The sequence below is a fragment of the Chelonoidis abingdonii genome, chromosome 26 (assembly GCF_003597395.2).
Source record: "Chelonoidis abingdonii isolate Lonesome George chromosome 26, CheloAbing_2.0, whole genome shotgun sequence".
NCBI lineage: Eukaryota > Metazoa > Chordata > Testudines > Testudinidae > Chelonoidis > Chelonoidis abingdonii.
Genome location: NC_133794.1, coordinates 1848327 through 1864952, shown reverse-complemented (window position 1 = coordinate 1864952; position 16626 = coordinate 1848327). Strand labels below are relative to the sequence as shown.

The following is a 16626-nucleotide window of genomic DNA, read 5'->3' as shown; positions in this document are numbered from 1 at the left end:
GCTGGGGGGGTGGGGTGGGGTGCAGGTTCTGGGATGGGGCTCAGAGCTCAGGCAGGGCGTTTGGGTGCGGGAGGGGGAGTGGGATGCAGGCTCTGGGAAGGGAGAGAGAGACAGAGTGAGACAAAGAGGAAGAGAGGGAGTTTTGGAGCAGCCGCATGTTAAACTATTGTCAGGGCAGGACTAGCATGTGCACAGAGAGCAGCCATCGGGGCTGGGAAGAGAAGGGGATTTTCCCCTAGGCAGGAGTGAGTTGAGATGAAAATCTGATATGAAAGCTCTAACGTCTGCTTCTCTCTTCCCATCGCTCCAAGTCCCCAGCATTAACTCCAGTGCTGAGTTCGAGGAAATCAAAAAGACGTGCAAGAATTTCTCTCTGCAGGTACGTTTGACCCCATCATTCATTTGTTGGGGATTTTGCCCTGTGTATTTTACCACCAGTACAGAAATTCCCAGACAAAAACCTTAGCTGTTGGTATTACGGTGACCCCTGTAAACCCCAATCCAAGATCAGGGCAATTCTGTGTTTGTTTCTTTCATTGCTGGGACTCGATCCTCCTCATCCCTCTAGCAGAGCGGAAGAATTACTTCTTGTGTCTTGCTTACAACGCTCCTGCTTGTACAAGGGTTCTGAAACTGGAGGTTGCTACCTTTCAGGAGGTTATGAGGGTATTACATGGGAGGCTGCAAACTGTCAGTCTCCACCCCAAACCCCGCTTTGCCTCCAGCATTCATAATGGTGTTAAATGTAAAAGAAAGTGTTTTTTAATTTATAAAGGGAGTCGCACTCAGAGGCTTCCTATGTGAAAGGCGTCACCAGTAGAAAAGTTTGAGAACTACTGTGCAAATATATCCCAGAATGAGGTTTGGTTTTTTTGCAACAGCGTTACACTGTTGACTCTTATTTAGCTTGTGATCCGTGGCTTCATGGTCTGGGATACCGCATTGGGAGGGTACTTCAGTCAGGCTGAGAAAAAGATCCTGGCTGTTGGGGAGAAAGGAGAGCTGTGTGCTCTCCACAAGCTCATCGTCCTCCTCCTCATCTTCTCCGTCCGCAGAATCCTCAGGCATGGCTGAGATTACCCCCACCTCGGAATCCACAGTCAGGGGTGGGGTAGTGGCGGCAGCCCCCCGCTAGAATTTCATGCAGCTCAGCGTAGAAGTGGCATGTCTGCGGCTCTGCCCTGGACCTTCCATTTCCTTCTTTGGTTTTCTGGTAGGCTTGTCTGAGCTCCTTAATTTTCCTGCGGCACTGTAGTGAGTCCCTGTTATGGCCTCTCTCCATCATGCCCTTTGAGATTTTTTTCAAATGTTTTGGCATTTCGTCTTTTGGAATGTAGTTCTGCTAGCACGGAATCCTCTCCCCATACAGCGATCAGATCCAGTACCTCCCGTGCCGTCCATGCTGCAGCTCTTCTTCGATTCTCAGACTGCATGGTCATCTGTGCTGATCACCTCTCCATACTGGGCAAACAGGAAATGAGATTCAAAAATTAGCGGGGCTTTTCCTGTCTACCTGGTCAGTGCATCTGAGTTCAGATTGCTGTCCAGAGTGGTCACAATGGTGCACTGTGGGATAGCTCCCTGAGGCCAATATCATCGAATTGCAGCCACACTAACCCTAATCCGAAGTGGCCATACCGATTTCAGCACTACTCCCCTTCTCGGGGAGGAGTACAGATATTGATATTAAGAGCCCTTTATATCAAAATAAAGAGCTTCGTTGTGTGGACGGGTGCAGCGTTAATTCAGTTTAACGCTGCTATATTCAAAATAAACGTGTAGTGTAGACCAGGCCTTACTTAGTTTCTGATCCACTCTGACCCCCAGATCCCTTTCCGCAGGGCTCCTTCCTAGGCAGTCAGTTCCCATTTGGCATGTGGGCAACTGATTGTTCCTTGCTAAATGGAGAACTTTACATTTGTCCTAGTGAACTCCATCCTATTTACTTCAGACCATTTCTCCAATGTGTCCAGATCATTTTGAATTTTAGTCCGATCCTCCACAGCAATTACAAGCCCTCCCAGCTTGGGATCATCCGCAAACTTTATAAGTGTTCTCTGTGTGCCATGATCTAAATCACTGATGAAGATGAACAGAACCAGACCCAGCACTGATCCCTGCGGGACCCCACTTGTTCTGCCCTTCCAGCTTGACTGTGCACCACTGATAACTGCTTGCTGGGAACGGTTTTCCAACTAGTTATGCACCTACCTTAGAGTGGCTGCATATAGATTGTATTTCTCTAGTTTGTTTATGTCACATGAGACAGTGTCAAAAACCTCACTAACATCAAGATATACCACGTCTACCGCTTCCCCCCATCCACAAGGCTTGTTACCCTGCCAAAGGAAGCTGTCAGGTTGATTTCACAGGATTTATTCTTGGCAAATCCATGCTGACTGTTACTTATCACCTTATTATCTTCTAGGTGTCTGCAAACTGATATTGACTTCTGTCGTTTTGCTAGTGGCTGGTCCCCAGACTTACATACCCATTGTCTTCCTGCAGGAAAGCACTGAATCTACAGACCATGTACTCTGATTTCTTCTGCTGATTTTCATGCTGTTTCTTTCCAATATGCACCTGCATGTTTCTCTGCATCTTCTTTCACTTCCTCTTTCCTGTCCCCCACAAGCACTACATCATCTGTAAAAGGCAGGTGCCAGGGGACTCCTCTCTGGCTGCTTTCTGTCAGTGCATCCAGCACCATCGTGAACAAAAAGGGGCTTAGTCCCAAGGCTTGATGTATCCCAGCTGTTACTAGAAACTGTTTCCTTTCTCCACATGAACCTCTCGCTGTGGGAACAGCACCATCGTACATGTCCTGGACCCGTCTGGTATAAAAGCTTTATTCACTCAGTGAGGGATGTCAGAATCAGGCCCCTGAAAAAGGCAAACACCAGTGTTGATCACCCTTTAGCACCTGCGGAACTCACCCTCTGCCCTGGGTCTCTCTGCAGGGAAAGCTGAGCAGCAGGAGCAGCAGTTTTTGCTCTTTCTTTAATTCAACGTTAGACATTTTGATGTCCACGTGAGGAGACGGGAGTGCGGCGTTATCACTGGAGGTGAGAGGTTCCTCTCCTTAAATGTGCCCTGCAGACTAGTGCCCCTGTGTGTGCCCCAGAGCCCTGCGTGCTGCTGTGCCAGGTTAGGAGTGTCACTGGAGGGGACGGAGACATGTAGATACTCCTCAGACAAGATCTGTGCCCTCCACTGCTGTGGGGATGGGGGGATGCACCCACTAGTGGTGTTTGTGTGAGTGCATGTTTGTGTTATCCACCCACATGCGCCCTCTAGTGTTCAGAACTGTTGTTGTTCATCAGAGGTGCTACACTACTAACAGTTAATGGGGATTCTCCTTCAACTCATGTGTCAGTGACCTGAGTGTTTCAGGCAGCAGAATCTGCGCCCTATTCCTGCCTTGCCAGACATTTCTGAGCAGCTGCCTGATGCAGCATAGAGACAGCCTAGGAAACTGTGGGCTTGTGACAATGTTGTTCCCTGGCATCTGTAATGGAGGGATGGGAGATGGGGGAGCAGGAGCGAAGAAGGAAGGACAAAGGGTTCTAGCCCCAGTTAGCTTCAGGTTCCAGTGGGGCCCTGAGTCAGCGTCAGTGGACCTCCCTTGTATAGGGCTCCCCTTCTGAGAGCATTGCTGCCCCCTGAACTGGCATTGACTGTGATGCCCGACACCCCCTGGAAACACACGAGACATGGCACCTGAACCCCCGGACTCCTTGCTCCCAGGGCTTTTTCTTTCCTGTCCCCAGAACGTGACTCTCCTTTTCAATGCCCTCCTGAACAGCACCTCCCTCGGGGACGGCAGAGACAAGTGGGAGGTGGGGTCAGCCGTGACGGTCCTGCTGCGGAGCGTGGAACTGGCCGCACTGGCCACTGCGCTCCAGTCTCTGGAGAGGACAACGCAGAACGTGACGACCGAGTCTCTGGGTGAGGGGGGATGTGTGGCTTTCAGCGCCACCTGCTGGCTGCTGTGAGATATGTGGTTACACACTGTGCCCCAAATCTACTGGAAGTTAGAGCCTATATACCATTGTGATGTGAGCCTGTGTTCAGTACAGACACAGAACAGCACGGCCCCTGCACCAGGAAATATAACCCAGCCCCGCCAGTGCCCCCAGTAGCAACAGCAATGCCTGAGAAGAGTTTAAATGTAAAATTTGACATTCCGCCACTAGGACCTGCCACGCTGAGCCAGGCACCACCCTCCACTCCCACTACTCCCCCTTCTAGGGACTCAGCATCCCCAGGGAGACGCAGCCAGAATAGGGGGAGGCGAGATGGGGGGTGATCAGTGGAACTCAGCGGGGGGGCACCAAACTTCCACCTCCCATAGTGCGAAAGAGCCCTGAAGCGCCCTGGCTCCAAGCGGAGTGGGAGGGGGGTGGATCTGGCCCAGAATGGACAGATTCCCAGGGAAGTGGTTTCACAGCAAGGGGCTCTGTCATTCCTCACTCGCACCCCCCGCAGCTATCCAGACATGGCTCGTCACAGGGAACTGCAGCCAGCACAGCGAAGTCTTCACCCTGAGAGCTCACGAGGAGGCGATGGACGTGCACTGTGATACAGTCACTGGGGCAGCCACACAAGGTACCATCCTGGGGATGGCAACACCCAGGGCCCAAACCACGGCACAGAGCGGTTCCCGGGCACTGAACTCCAGTCTGGGTTCCCCCATTCCTCCCTCCCTCCCCATGGATCCCCAGGCCGGGCCCTGGCCTCTCTCTAGCCCTGGAGTGTTGCTTGCTGGCTGAGCCAGTGGTTCTCAGGCCTTGGGCCATGGAGCTGGCACCTTCATTCCTGCCTGTCCCACAGCTTGAGCCCTGAGCAGTGGGGAGTTGGGGGCACAGAGGGGAGGCGGCTTATGAGAGGGTCTCTGGTATGAAGTGGGACCAGAGAATGGAAAGGGCAGGGATGCCCTAGTCTAGATAGACCCCCAAGTGGAGATGTGGGGGACCAGGGTATCGTGTACCCTCAGCTGCCATATTCAGGGCCCCAAATCCTCCAGCACCAGGGGAAGCTCATCCCTGGCCAGCCCTTCTCCTGGTCCCACTGAGAAAAACTGAATCTTCATCTCTGCATCCTGCAGCTGGACGTTTCCAGCCAGACGTGTTCCTGGAGGCTCCGAGGGAGGAGGTATCATGGTCCAATGGCTAAATCTTAAGAGTTGTGGCCAGGATCCTGGGTTCCATTCCCAGATCTGCCACAGACTCACTGTGACCTCTGGGCACCTGGCTGGCTCGTTCTTTGCCATAGCATCCCCATCTCCCTAACAAGGGATCTTCTCCTCTCCCAGCAGGTTTGGGGGCTGCTGCTTTTATTTCCTACTCCACCCTGGACTGCATCATCGGTGAGAGACGTCTGAGCGAGGGAAATCTGCCGGTTGGTGGGAAGCTGGAGAAGAGTCACCTCAACTCCAGGGTGGTGAGTGGGGCCGTAGGTGAATGGGTCTCCCGTCTCCACTCCAGACCCGCAAACTTCACCCTGCGCCACAGACAGGTGCGTGGAGGGAGATCCCCTCGCTTTGCTCTGTATCTGGGGCTCCAGAGGGACATATAGAAGTTACCATCTCCTCCCAGGCATTTGGACTGTGCTGCCTTTCTGGCTCCTGATGGTCCTGAGAAGAGGAGATCTCCTTATTCCTGATGCGTTGGGGCTGTTTTACTGGAAGAGGTTACTGGGGGTCGCACCATGACACATGGTTGTCCAAAGTGCTCTAGAGCAGGGGTGGGCAAAGTACAGCCTGCAGGCGCCATCTGGACGGGAAGCCATTTTAAGACAGCACACAAGCTTCCACTAGAGTTGGGGGCCGCACCACACAGCTCGGCCCCATTCCAGCCAAAGCACTGGTTCGGGGGACTGACCATGTGGCTAGACCCCACTCTGGCCTGGCAACTGGGTCACGGGCTTCACCACACAACTCCCAGAAGCCACAGCATGGCCCTGCTCTGGCTCCTACATGCTCCAATGGCCCCCTCTGGTGCTCCAATGGGAGCTGCAGGGGCGGTGCCCGCGGATGGGGCAGTGTGGAGAATCGCCTGGCCGCGCCTCCATGTAGGAGCCGGAGAAGGGGCATGCCACTGCTTCTGGAAGCGACTTGAGTTAAGTGCTGCTTGGCCCCTGAAACCCCCAGGCTCTCCACATACCCCAACCCTCTGCCCCAGCCCTGATCCCCCTCCTGCTCTCCAAACCCCTTGATTCCAGTCCAGAGCACTCTCCTGCACCCCAAACCTCTCATACCCAGCCCCACCCCAGAGCCTGCACCGCCAAACAAAGCCCTCACCCACTCCCACACTCTAACCCCAATTTTGTGAGCATTCATGGCCTGTTATACAATTTCTATTCCATGATGTGGCCCTCAGGCCAAAAGGTTTTCCTACCTCTGCTCTAGGGTAACAGCTCCGCCTAGCTCACCCCTGAATCGGAATAACTGGAAAGCTGCTTTCTATAGAGACTGTGGTTCAGGAAATCATCATATAACACTTTGATACCGTAATAAAGTGTTGGGGTGCTTATATATATATGTGTGTGCACACAGCACTGCCCTCTGCTGGATGCTGTCAGAACTGCTCAGCTCACATTCCTTATTGTGCTATTGGCTGGCAAGGATTTATTACCCTTTTTTCCAATAGCAGGGCCTGGGCTTTTGGAGCAGCAGGATCTGTGTTCTCTCTCCGCTGTCACCGGGATGGCCCCAGTGGGCAGTGGGGGCTGCGTGGGGAGAGCTGTGGAGCTGTCAGTGGCCTCAGGTTTGCTATAGACGTGTGATAACAGAACCGACATTCTGTGGTCCCCGTGAGGATGAGGATGATTCTGTTCTGTTTCCAGGCCAAAAAAGAGGAGGAAGAGGCTCTCTGCGTCTACTGGAAAGTAGTGGCCGAGAGCGGCAGCTGGTCTCCGGACGGCTGCACTGCCGTGCACACGAACAGCACTCACACCACCTGCAGCTGTGACCATCTCTCCAGCTTCGCCGTCCTAATGTGTCCCATCGCAGTGACGGTATCTCACCGTGAGACTCGGGTCACAGGGCAGGACCCTGAGCTCCTCACTCAGCCGTCGGCAAAGCTCTCCCTGGAGCGACTGGAGGCTTTGCTGGGGAAAAGGCTGAGTTGGAGCCAAGGGGGCTAGGCTGGGGTCACTGGTGATTCTGCCTTTGCTGTGTTACAGGAGAGTTCCCCACTGACCATCATCACCTACATAGGACTGACCCTCTCCCTGCTGTGCCTCTTCCTCTCCATCCTCACCTTCCTCCTGTGCCGCTCCATCCGCAACGTCAGCACCTCCCTCCACCTGCAGCTCTGCATCTACCTCTTCCTGGCAGACCTGCTCTTCCTCACCCAGGTGACCCGCATCCGCAGTCAGGTACGGCCTGATTCTCCCCTGCTTTGTTCCTCCACTCGCAGCAGGGCTGGGGTGTGTGGCTTTGAACCCCTTTGTTCTCCCTAGATTCTGGGCTGTGCAGGACACAGGGAGTGTTCCTGGGGGGATGTTTCCACCCCATTAGGCCCCTTCACACTGGTCTGAGTGGTCTGAGTGTCCCCAGCTCCTGGAGTTCAGCCAGTTCTATCCCTATGTCACAGTCTCCCTGTGCCTCAATTCCTCTCCTATGTGACTTGCCCATGGTCACCCAGGGACTCTGTGGCAGGGCTGGGAACAGAACCTGGATCCCCTGAGCCCTGCTCCCCTGCTCTAACCACTAATCTCTGCTCCCTTCCTGCATCAGCAATGTGCACCCACAGGACCCTCCATAGCCCGAGGAACCTGCCGTCTCTGGGACGCGGAGCACTGTAACTGGAGAGCTCTGCTAACAAGAATCCCGGGGTAACCCCGCAGCTGGTCTCCCCCATACTCAGCATTTCCCTTCCCCACTGCAGTGTCCCGGGGCTCACTCTCTCCCCCAGGTGGCGTGTGCTGTCATTGCTGGCCTCCTACACTACCTCCTCCTGGCCTGCTTCAGCTGGATGTTCCTGGAGGGGCTGCACCTCTTCCTCACCGTCTGGAACCTGACGGTCGTGAATTACACCAGCGCCAGCTGGTTCAAGAAGAGATTCATGTACCCGTTCGGCTATGGATTCCCAGCCCTGGTGGTGGCTATTTCTGCAGCAGTGAATCCTGGTGCCTACGGAACTTCCACACAGTATGTGCAGCACCCATCTGAAGGGGAGCTGGGATGGGGCTTCCATGTGCTTGTCCGGCTCATCCCAGGTCTGACTTGAACCTAGATTTCCCTGCTCGCCCTGCCTGGGAGCTGAATGTGCCCCTGGGACCCTTCCCATCCCCAGGGACACTAAGCTGCCCCAAGTGCTGCAGTTGAGTTGCCCCCTGTCAGACATCTACATCCTCACCCCACTGATGATGAGGAAGAACAAGCCAGAAAGATCCCAGCTTGACTCTCAGCTCCCAGGCTGGGTTTGTGGGGCTGGTGGGTAGGAAACAAATGCACCTTCTTACTGTGAGCAAATCCCTGAGCATCCCCTCTCTAAAGTGAGTGACTCCACTAAAACAGGGCGTGGTCTGTTCTAGACACCCCAGGTGAGATCCTCAGCTGGTGTAAATCAGGGCAGCTCCACTTCCTTCAGTGCAGCTAGGCCAATGTCCCTCCGCTGCATGTCTGGTCCTCCGTCAATACTGCGCCCGTCCGCCAGAAAAGGTCATGTGAGGAGGTGGAAGAGGAAGTGATGGTTGAAAGCAGGAGATGCTGAGGTAGATGGGGAGGGCTGTTTGCCTGCTACCTGGAAGAGAGTCGGCCATGTCACAGGCAGGCTGAGATCCATCTCGCTTTTGAGACCCAGCTGCCCTGTGACACCTCCTCTCTGCCCCTGGGGCTGAAAAAAGGCAGTAATCCCATTAAAGTCACCTTCTTCTTCCTCCCTGCCTGTAGCTGCTGGCTCAGCCTGGAGAGAGGCTTTCATTGGAGCTTCCTGGGTCCAGTCTGTGCCATAATCCTGGTGGGTACCTCACAGAACCACAGGACCCCATTCTCCTCTCACCTCTGCAACCCCATTGATTTCAGTGAAGGAGGGAGTGGAATGTGGCCCATAAAACATAAGGAAAGACCCAGTTAGGTCCCACCTGGCTCATCTGCTGTGGTCAGTCCTGGGATGAGTCCCTGTGCAGTATCCCCAGGCCTACAGCCGTTACTCGGGCCCAGCTCCCAGAGACGTCAGCAGGAGTTTTGCCACGTGAAGACAGAAGAGTTTGGTCTAGTCGAGTTAATGACCCAAGGAACAAGGAAGGGAGAGGGCTCCACTCTGCAGTGGTTTTTGTAGGAGAGGAAACAAGTGTCCCTACATATTCCTTCCTACCCCTGGGGAAGTTGGGGGCGGGGGGCAGGGGGGATTTGTTACAGCCTGGAAGTATTCTACAGGCAGGATCTGGAATCTCTGAGCCAGATCCTGCTCTCAGTTACACGAGTGTAAACCCAAAATAACTCCTGACTCCACTGGAGAGGCTCCATATTGAACTCTGAGCAGCATCTGGCCTCTGTGATCCCATTGATCCATCTCAGCCCTGGCTGTGCTGTCAGCTCCATGCATGGGGAGGGACCAAGATCTGCCAGGGAATATTACAGGAGAGGGGATAATTCCCCACCGCAAATGAGGAATCCCTGGTTCTGCAGTGTTTGGCTCGGTCCCTTGGGATCATTCTTTGCCTCAGCTGAAGTCACCGGCCCCAGATGGGATGTTTTATAGGAAATATTTCCCACTGTTTCCACAGATAAATATAATGTTCTTTGCCCTGACCCTGTGGATCCTGAGAAACAGACTCTCCTCCCTCAATGCAGATGTGTCCACTGTCAGAGACCACAGGTGAGAGGGCAATAAAACAATCCTGGAGGGTCAAATGCCTTGGACTGGAAGGTCCTTGGCGCTGGAGGGTGTGAGGGATTGCAGGAGTGGAACAGCATATCTAGGATGCATAGGAATGAATTCCCAGTGTGTTTGCATTGACAGTAACCCTGTCTCACATAGGAAAGCCGGGGATGGTAGCTCCACCCCACCCTGCTCGGATCCTCCTGACCCAATTGCTCTCCATAGGGTTATTGTAATGGGATCTCTCCATCTGCCTTTATCCAGGTTACTGACCTTTAAATCCATCGCCCAACTCTTCATTCTGGGCTGCACGTGGAGCCTTGGTCTCCTCCAAGTCGGCCCAGCAGCCACGGTCATGGCGTATTTATTCACCATTGTCAACAGCCTGCAGGGAGCCTTCATCTTCCTGGTGCACTGTCTCCTCAATCGCCAGGTAATGCCTGTGCCTGTCATCAACCCCCCAGCACCTTCACTGGCCTCATGGTGGCCATGTCTGATCTTCTCAGCGTTAGTTATATAGTGCAGTGACCGTGTCCCTCATTCTCCAGGTGAGAGAGGAGTACAGGAGATGGATCAAGGGATTCCGAATGTTCAGCACAAAATCTCAGACGTCTGATTTGTCCATGTCTGCTGTCCCCACCACCAGCACCAAGACGGTAAGAGGTCCTCTGCTCTGTTCCAATACCAGCCTGTGACACAGTCATCTCTAGCTGGGTCTCATCACTGCTGTAAAGATGCTTTGCCCCCCAAATGACTCAGGATTGGTTATGAGCCAGCTGGGAACATCACTGCAAGTGTTAGTGAGAGTCAGTCACTATCGAGGGGTATCCTAGATGCCTTAGGCACCAGACCAGAATGTCCTGTCCTGGCACCTCTGCGTTCCCTTCCCTTGGCTCTCCTGGGAGCTCCAGGGGTCACTCACTGTGGACTAGGCAGGCATTGGCTCTTGCAGTGTAATGTTCTGAATATATCAGATTGTCCCCTGTAATTGAAACCTTGTCATTGCAGACGGATCATCCCCAATGAGCAGTGAGCACCATGAAGAATTTCCCTTGGCTCCATTATCTCTATCGGTCAGGATCCAGGGGCTTTGTGTGTCGCCTCCCAGAGACAACCCGCCAGTTCGCACATTATACTCTGTGACCTTGGAACCTATTGTCATTTTTCTGCTTTTCTTACCAGGACTAACCCTTCTGCCAGGCGGAGTCGGCAGCAACCAGGGCCGGGGTCAATACGTAGGGGGTTCCAGTACAAAACCGAACCAGCTGGAGCCCCTGTGATGTTGCGCTCCATAGGCTTTATGGAAATATTCTTATGAATATGATATAACTGGAATGTGCTTTATGCTAAATACCCCTTGTATGGTGTCTTTAGAAAGCTTGTAATCTACTAAGTGTTTACATCCCATTTGTTTGCATGTGTTATTTCTCCATCTGGAGTTAGGAGAATAAGATATAAACTTGTATCACTGATGAAAAACATATTAAGTGGAGGCCATTAAGGGTGCTCCAGAAACAATCAGCTGTAAATGGCCTTCGCTACTTCAAAGCCTTCCTGTGTATGTGTGGGCCAGCCCATGGGGTATGAGACTAGGGCCAGACCATGTCACCTGATAATGAAATCCATCTTAAACCTGGTACTTTTCCATTTAGAAGGAGGGGGTGAACTATTAGCAGCAGGAGAAAAAAAACTTGATATATGGCACCATGTACGAGCAATGCCCCTCTGTCATGTACATTGGCCAAACCGGACAGTCTCTGCGCAAAAGAATAAATGAACATCAATCAGACATCAAGAATTGTAACATTTATAAACCAGTCAGGGAACACGTCAACCTCCCTCAGGGCCGTCCTTAGGCGTAGGCAACATAGTCAACTGCTTAGGGCACCTGAAAATTTGGGGCACCACTGGGTCTTAGTGTCCACCCTCCTTGTTTTCCTATGCCTGTTCTGACCCTTCCTGAAGGCTCCCACAGATGGCTGCTGCAGCCTGGTGAGTCTTCCTTGGGAGGGAATCTAGTAGTTAAAAGTGAAAAAGCCTCCAGCCTGCCAGATCTATTAGCACAACATTGAAACTGTTAGTCCTGTTAGTCTGTATCAGCAAAAACAAGGACGAGTCCTTGTGGCACCTTAGAGACTAACAGATTATTTGGGCATAAGCTTTTGTGTGATCTCCATAACAATAGACATGTTTATGAAATTTCACTAATTTTAAAAAAATACGTTTCCAAAGATTTTAGGTATAACAAGGCTTTTATGTCTTACTTCATCAGATGCCCACGAAAACTTATGCCCAAATAAGTTTTTATACTGTCAGTTTCTGACTTTACTGACAAAAACAGTTGTACATTAATGTCATATTTACACAGAACATGTCAGTCTACAGGACCTTAGTTTAAAATTTGCTTTAAAAATATTTCATTAGTGAACTGGTGAAGATGATAAAATCACATTTCTAAAAAATGCTTGCATAGAGTTTGATGCACAATTATCTTTGGCCTTAAATGTGTGGATCTTCAGACATACAGTTTTTAAAATAAATCCTTCAAAAGACCTCCCTTATCTAAAATACACATTTTAATTACTATAGTTAAAAAAAAAAGTGCTTCCAAGTCTTCTTGTCCTTTCTGTCCATCCCTTCACCCCCTCTCCCCCCACTCCCCACTGAAGAGAGCCCTTAAAGGGACAACAGTCCTTCCCTTTCAAATAGCTGGACAAAGAGGTTCCCTTTCTTTAATTTTGACTATCCGATGAACTAGTTTTAAGAGAACCCTCCAGCAAAATCAGTAGCTTAGTAAGACATAAAATCCTTGTTATACCTAAAATCTTTGGAAACATATTTTTTTAAAATTGATGAAATTTCGTAAACATGTCTATTGTTATGGAGATCACACAAAGTAAATTATTGTTCCCTTTTTCTAAAAGCAATGAACATTGTTATGAACACACTAAACCTCTCTGATTAATTTAAAATAATGTCTTTGTTTCAGAGAGTTAAATATGTAGTAATCTCCATAACTGGCTTAAGGTTTGAGTACATTTAAAATATAAATTCAGCTTAGAAATACTGATTAAGAAAAGGTAAAACAGAAGAGCTGCATCATGTATTCCATTATATGTAATGTTGTATTCAGCAGGACAGCTGAGTCACCCTTACTATGAAGTTTTTGCAAATAAATCTCTGACAAACTTCAGGGCATATCAAAAAACCTGTGACTGACATTTTTTATTCCCAAATTTTAGTGCTTTTAATTAGGTACTTTCTTCATGTCCATTCTGCATGAGGGAGGGGATATGGGGGTCTCTGTGGGGAACTGTGACTCTCTGCCACCGTGAGGCAGGCTGTGCATCTCATTATCCTTTGCTGTCTTATCCTTCCTCCCCCTCCCCCACCAGGCTCAGCTTGGGCTGCCATCCGGCATAGGGGCACCAGTTTAATAATACTGCGTAGGGCCCCATAAATCCTAAGGACAGCCCTGACCTCCCTGGTCACTCAATTACAGATCTCAAAGTCGCAATACTCCAACAAAAAAACCTTCAGAGAAACTGCAGAATTGGAATTAATTTGCAAACTAGACACCATTAAATTAGGCTTGAATAAGGACTGGGAGTGGATGGGTCATTATACAAAGTAAAAACTGTTTCCCCAGGCTCATTTTTCCCCTACTGTTACTCACACCTTCTTGTCAACTGTTGGAAATGGGCCCTCCTGATTATCTTTACAAAAGGGTTTTTTTCTCCTGCTAATAGCTCACCTAATAGCTCACCTTAATTAATTACTTTGGTTACAGTTGGTATGGCAACACCAATTTTTTCATGTTCTCTGTGTATATATATCTTCCTACTGTATTTTCCACCGCATGCATCCGATGAAGTGGGTTTTAGTCCATGAAAGCTTATGCCCAAATAAACGTGTTAATCTCTAAGGTGCCACAAGTGCTCCTCGTTCTCTTTGCTGATACAGACTAATATGGCTACCGCTCTGAAACCTGTTAACAAAAGAAAGACTCTCCAGTGTGTCTGATCAGCTCTGCTTTTACACAGTGGGGAGGGACATGGTCAAATGGCATCTAGGACTCTTTAGGCAGAACCCACACCCCCAGATATAGACACCTGTCCCCACCCTCTTTCTCGCTCAGTCTCACAGGGATTTGGCACCCCTACCCCCCTGTTTAGTGAGTGAGGGTTAATCAGGGCAGGTTAAGCACAGTTCTGCTGCCCTTTCCTCACACAGTCAGGGTGACAACATGTCCTTCCCCTGCACTCCCTACTAAAGTGATTTGTAATCCAACACCTGCCAAAAGGGGTCACTTTGGCAAAGCAGCTCCCTGTGCTGAGTTCCTAGGCACAATTCAGAATCAATTCTGAAGCACTTAGAGGAGAGGAGTGATCAGGAACAGTCAGCATGGATTCACCAAGGGCAAGTCATGCCTGACTAACCTAATTGCCTTCTATGATGGTCCCCAGCCTGTAGCAGTGCATGGGATTCTTCTGTCCTAAGTGCAGGATTCTGCGCTTGTACTTGTTGAACCTCATCAGATATCTTTTGGCCCAATCCTCCAATTTGTCTAGGTCACTCTGGACCATATCCCTACCCGCCAACATATCTACCTCTCCCCTCAGCTTAGTGTCATCTGCAAACTTGCTGAGGGTGCAGGGAAGGGCTCAAGTTGGCATCCTTGGGCTTGGCCGCCCTGTCCAGAGGAAGGGAAGGGAAGGGAAGGAAAGGGCTTGGCGTTGTGGTAGGCCCAGGAAGGGAGGGGGAGGTGCTTGGTCTCATGGTGGGCCCTGCCCGGAGAGGAGAGGATCGGGGAGGGAGAGTGTTATGGTGGGCCCTGCCTAGGGGGTAAAGGATCAGGGCGGGAGGGATCATGGTGGGCCCTGCCCAGGAATGAGGGTGCTCTGGCCTGCGCCAGACATTATTGCCATCAGTGCATGTGGCAGCCACCCTTCGTCCAGGCTGTGAGACAGTTGCTCAGAGAAGGGGGCGCTGCACTGTGCTTCCCACTGGGGCATTAACTCTGAGCCTTGCAGAGGGGGCTCTGCCAGCCACAGCCCCCGCCCCTGGCAGAGGCTTTGTAGGGTGGGGGCAGGAGGGTAAGAACTCAGCATGTCTGCCCCTCCCCTCCCCAGAGACACCCAGGCTGCCGAGGTAAATACGGGGAGAGTCCCACTGCCAGCTCTGTGGGAGAAAAGGGACACTGCTGCTGCTGCTGCTCCTGGGGGTAGGAAAGGGGGGCCCACGACTCTGCCCCATCTCTCTGGGGCAGGAGGAGGGGGGTGTAGTAAAGTGGTCTTTAGAGTTTCCACAGAGTTTTCCAGAATATTATGGGATGGAATCTTTCCCTACTCTGCCTTGAATTGCTAGCTCAGCCTGTGCTATCCTGTGCTACTTACTTTCCGTTTTAGTCAGTGGGGTTCCCTTCCTCCTGCAACACTGCCCCCCCCCCCATGGGAAGTCACGCACACTCACTTACACACAGGCACCAACTTCCTCAGTTCTTGGGAGGATGCTCGACCTCCACTCTTCCCCTTCCCCCAAACACCCACCCCCACCCCCATCTCTTCCCGCCCCGGCTTTGCCCCAGGACCCGCCCCCATTGCACCTCTTCCCCCAAACACTCACTGCACCTCTTCCCGCTCCCTCTCTGCCCCTTCGCACCCCTCTCTGCCCTTTCCCAGTACCTCCTGCATGCTGCTGAACAGCTGATGGCAGTGAGCAGGAAGCATTGGGAGAGAGGGGGAGGTGCTGATCCATGGGGCTTCGAGTGGGTGCTGAGCACCCATGGAGTTGGCGCTTATGCACACACTCATTCTGTGAGGATGCAGTTAAGTGAAGCAGCGAGTTCCCAGCAGACTCTCTTGAGCACTTATTTTAGTTACACTGAGCAGTACCAGAAGACAAGGGAGGTGATCAATTGCTCTGGTTCTCAGCCACAGACAAGTCGCTTCTATTAGCAGCTGCATTCGACTCTTGCAGTAGCCAGCGGTTCTGCTTACGTTGTGGCTTGTGAGGAAGTGCATTGAGGGCTGTTTCTTTTATTAAAAGATTTAACCCTGCACCTCAAACAATGTCTGCACTGTCAATGCTACCCTTGTGCTTTGCATTCCTTGCAGCTGAAACCTTGTCCGTGGGCGCATCCTCCACACCAGGACAGTGACATTCCCAGACTAGAAGGTGGAAAAAGAAGACCCGGGAGGACATGTTCAATGAGTTAATGCGTGCCTCGGAGGGTGACAAGACCGAGCTCAGTGCAAGGAGGATTGCACTGTTGGAGAACATGCACAATGGCTGCGAGGACAGGCGAGCATGCAGGGAACACAAGCGTGATATGTAGGATGAGATGGTGCAAATTATGAAAGAGCAAACAGACATATTGCGGCATCTGGTTGAGGTTCAAGAAAGGCAGCTGGACGCTAGAGTCCCACTGCACCCTATGCTGAACCTGCTGCCCCAGTTGCCAAGTTCCACAGCCTCCTTCCCCAGACATCCTACGATGCGGGGGAGGGGGAAGGTGAGAGGGGAAGCTCCAGTATCCCTTGTACTCAACTCCAGGGGAGGGTACAAGAAACAGAAGGCCCCCATTCCCACAGCTTTGATTGTTATTGCAATACAAATTGTAAGCAACCTGTCCTTGTTTCTCCCCCCACTCATAGTGTTATGAGCCCCAGTTTATCTTTACTTTTCTTTGCTGTCTCTCATCAGTGCTTGTGAGCATAATAAAAATTAATGGATTGAGGCGAAAAGGCTCTTTATTTGCTCAGCACACTGTGGTTAGCAGGGGTATAGTTTACAG

The 16626-nt window shown here is 51.4% G+C and overlaps 1 protein-coding gene across 5 annotated transcripts; it reads left to right on the top strand.

The window, feature by feature from the left end:
- The first annotated feature begins 3071 nt into the window (after nucleotides 1-3071).
- LOC116825396 (adhesion G protein-coupled receptor E3-like) lies at nucleotides 3072-11235 on the top strand. 5 transcript variants are annotated; one of them, XM_075061158.1, is made up of 11 exons: nucleotides 3072-3948; nucleotides 4489-4608; nucleotides 5318-5517; nucleotides 6847-7017; nucleotides 7186-7380; nucleotides 7893-8155; nucleotides 8900-8966; nucleotides 9736-9827; nucleotides 10095-10263; nucleotides 10379-10486; nucleotides 11013-11235. In XM_075061158.1, exons 1-11 carry the CDS (start codon nucleotides 3714-3716, stop codon nucleotides 11016-11018), a joined length of 1626 nt encoding a protein of 541 aa, XP_074917259.1. In that variant the 5' UTR covers nucleotides 3072-3713; the 3' UTR covers nucleotides 11019-11235. The 5 variants fall into 5 exon arrangements, with proteins under 5 accessions (XP_074917259.1, XP_074917261.1, XP_074917260.1 ...); XM_075061160.1 differs by having other exon boundaries at nucleotides 5315-5442; XM_075061159.1 differs by having other exon boundaries at nucleotides 5315-5517; nucleotides 7920-8155.
- Nucleotides 11236-16626: the final 5391 nt, after the last annotated feature.

Bases quoted from the DNA above. Each gene is read 5' to 3' on its own strand.
- LOC116825396 (XM_075061157.1), top strand. From the start codon at position 3,714: ATGGCACCTGAACCCCCGGACTCCTTGCTCCCAGGGCTTTTTCTTTCC. The intron at 7,381-7,892 runs GTACGGCCTGAT...TCCCCACTGCAG, and splicing joins TGACCCGCATCCGCAGTCAG to TGTCCCGGGGCTCACTCTCT. The intron at 8,967-9,735 runs GTGGGTACCTCA...CTGTTTCCACAG, and splicing joins CAGTCTGTGCCATAATCCTG to ATAAATATAATGTTCTTTGC.